A 2,588-nucleotide genomic window follows, 5' to 3' on the forward strand; every position below is an offset into this window, starting at 1 on the left:
TCTAAACTGGTTTTAATCAGGTTTTATCTGATCCACAAACTCTGAACACTGGGCTGATGTCAGCGCCTGTTCAATATTTCACATCATCACATGGTCAGAGCCACGTGAGGTTACACGCTCCACTGACCACACATGCACGCTCGTGTGTGTGCGCGCTCGTGTGTGTGCGCGCTCGTGTGTGTGCGCGCTCGTGTGTGTGCGCGCTCGTGTGTGTGCGCGCTCGTGTGTGTGCGCGCTCGTCTGTGTGTGTGTGCGCGCTCGTCTGTGTGCGCGCTCGTCTGTGTGTGTGTGCGCGCTCGTCTGTGTGTGTGTGCGCGCTCGTCTGTGTGTGTGTGCGCGCTCGTCTGTGTGTGTGCGCGCGCTCGTGTGTGTGTGTGTGTGCGCTCACAAGGGGAGGGGAGAGGACAGATGGGGAAAACAAGAAGCAAAGTGCAAAGTAATCTAAAACATACTGTTGTGTGATAATAATAATAATAATAATAATAATAATAATAATAATAATAATAATAATAATAATAAGACCTGCTCTAGACCTGGTTCAGGACCTGGTTCAGGACCTGGTCTAGACCTGCCTCAGTTCTAGAGTCAAAGTAAATCACATAGAATGAGTTCTATTTATAGCATCACATCACAACATTTCAGGCCACGGCACGTGCACGCTCTCACACACGTGCACGCTCTCACACACGTGCACGCTCTCACACACGTGCACGCTCTCACACACGTGCACGCTCTCACACACGTGCACAGACCCGGGGCAGGGGGGAGGGGTGGGACAATAACCCTGACAAGAGGAGGAGCTTTACTGAGTCACACACAACACAGCAGGACTAAACCAGAACTAAACCAGGACTACACCAGGACTACACCAGGACTACACCAGGTCTGAACCAGGACTAAACCAGGACTACACCAGGACTACACCAGGTCTGAACCAGGTCTGAACCAGGACTAAACTAGAACTAAACCAGGACTACACCAGGACTAAAACAGGACTACACCAGATCTGAACCAGGACTACACCAGGTCTGAACAAGGACTAAACCAGGACTACACCAGGTCTGAACCAGGACTAAACCAGGACATTTTTTTCAGTATAAAACTTGAGTTAAAAGTTCTGTTCTGTTTCAGATTCCTGTTTTTGTCATTTGGACTTTTACATTCCAAAGGTAAAATATTCAAATTTCAAATTGTTCATTGCTATGGCAACGGTTCTTTTTTAATCATTCTGAAATCCATGGCTACCAGGTCTAAACCAGGAGCAGGACCAAACCAGGACCAAACCGGGATTAAACCAGGACCAAACCGGGATTAAACCAGGACCAAACCGGGATTAAACCAGGACCAAACCGGGATTAAACCAGGACCAAACCGGGATTAAACCAGCCTTTACAGTTGGACTGTTTCAGAGTCTAAAAAAAACATTCAAAATGTCCCATACCAACCAGAACCAAGACCTGAACCAAGCCCTGAACCAAGACCTGAACCAAAATGAAACCAAGCCGGGTTTGAATCAGGATCAAAACGAGACCAAATTAAGTGTGAACCAGCAGCAAAACAAAGATCTCAACAAGAACCAAAAGAACCAAAGGCCCAAACCAGCTCGAGCTAAAACCCAGGAGAAAATCCAGACCAGAGTCCCACCCGGGGTCCAGACGGGAGCCCAGACCAGAGACCAGACCAGGGACCAGACCAGGGACCAGACCCATCAGAACCAGGTCCAGGATAGATCACAGGAGACTTTCTGCAGTTTTATCTACAACCCCAGAACCGGAGCCGTGCTGGGCCGGACCAAGTCCTCCTGGGGTAAGTCAGGACTAAACCAGGACTAAACCAGGGCTAAACCAAGACTAAACCAGGACTAAACCAGGACTAAACCCAAACTAAGTCTTGGTCAATAAAGTAAAATCAGGTTCTGGGTTTCAGAACCGGAGCTCGTGTGAATCCAGATACACAGAGTTTGGGTTTAAAGGGAGATTTCAATGGTCCAGAGTCTGGACTTTTCAGATTTTAAAGCACAGGTCAGAGGAGCTGCAGGTCAGAGGAAGAGGAGCACCTCAGGTGTAAAAAGAGTTTCTGTGAGTTTGTGTGTTTTTGCACCTGTGTGACACGGACAGTTTCTTGTGCAGCTCATGGACCACACTTGGACCACACTTGGACCACACTTGGACCACACTTGGACCACACTTGGACCACACTTGGACCACACTTGGACCACACTTGGACCACACTTGGTCTCGTTCTCTTTGAAACATCAGAGAAGTTTTTCTGTGGACATTTTCATCATACTGTAAATGTCCCATCTGTTCTGTTCTCGTGTTGTTTCCTCATCAGCTTTTGTTTCATTCACACATGATTAAACACAAACCCTGGAGATTTACACTGATTCTCCCAAACTGAAAACACTTCCACAAACTTTACTGAGACACTTTACTGGACACAGGAGTCTCACATCACAATAAAATAAATAAAATAATATATAATATAAAATAAATAAAATAATAAGAGTCCAAATATAAATGGTGATTTAAAAAAAATCTAAACAAGCAGCAAAAACAACAGAAACCCTAATCCAAGAGGCAGGAGTA

General features: G+C 46.4%; 1 protein-coding gene across 1 annotated transcript in view; it reads left to right on the plus strand.

Moving 5' to 3' along the window:
* The first annotated feature begins 845 nt into the window (after nt 1-845).
* Nucleotides 846-2,588, plus strand: part of LOC110174878 (sodium/potassium-transporting ATPase subunit beta-3-like) — a 12,567-nt gene continuing 10,824 nt past the window's right edge. Inside the window, exons 1-3 of the mRNA XM_020940992.2 lie at nt 846-938; nt 1,132-1,169; nt 1,249-1,806. Coding sequence (XP_020796651.1) covers nt 1,431-1,806 — 376 coding nt within the window. The 5' untranslated portion in view covers nt 846-938; nt 1,132-1,169; nt 1,249-1,430. The remainder of the gene's footprint in view (nt 939-1,131; nt 1,170-1,248; nt 1,807-2,588) is intronic.

Source organism: Boleophthalmus pectinirostris, unplaced genomic scaffold, assembly GCF_026225935.1.
Source record: "Boleophthalmus pectinirostris isolate CB_2022bp ecotype Guang Dong unplaced genomic scaffold, ASM2622593v1 HiC_scaffold_2, whole genome shotgun sequence".
Lineage (NCBI taxonomy): Eukaryota > Metazoa > Chordata > Actinopteri > Gobiiformes > Gobiidae > Boleophthalmus > Boleophthalmus pectinirostris.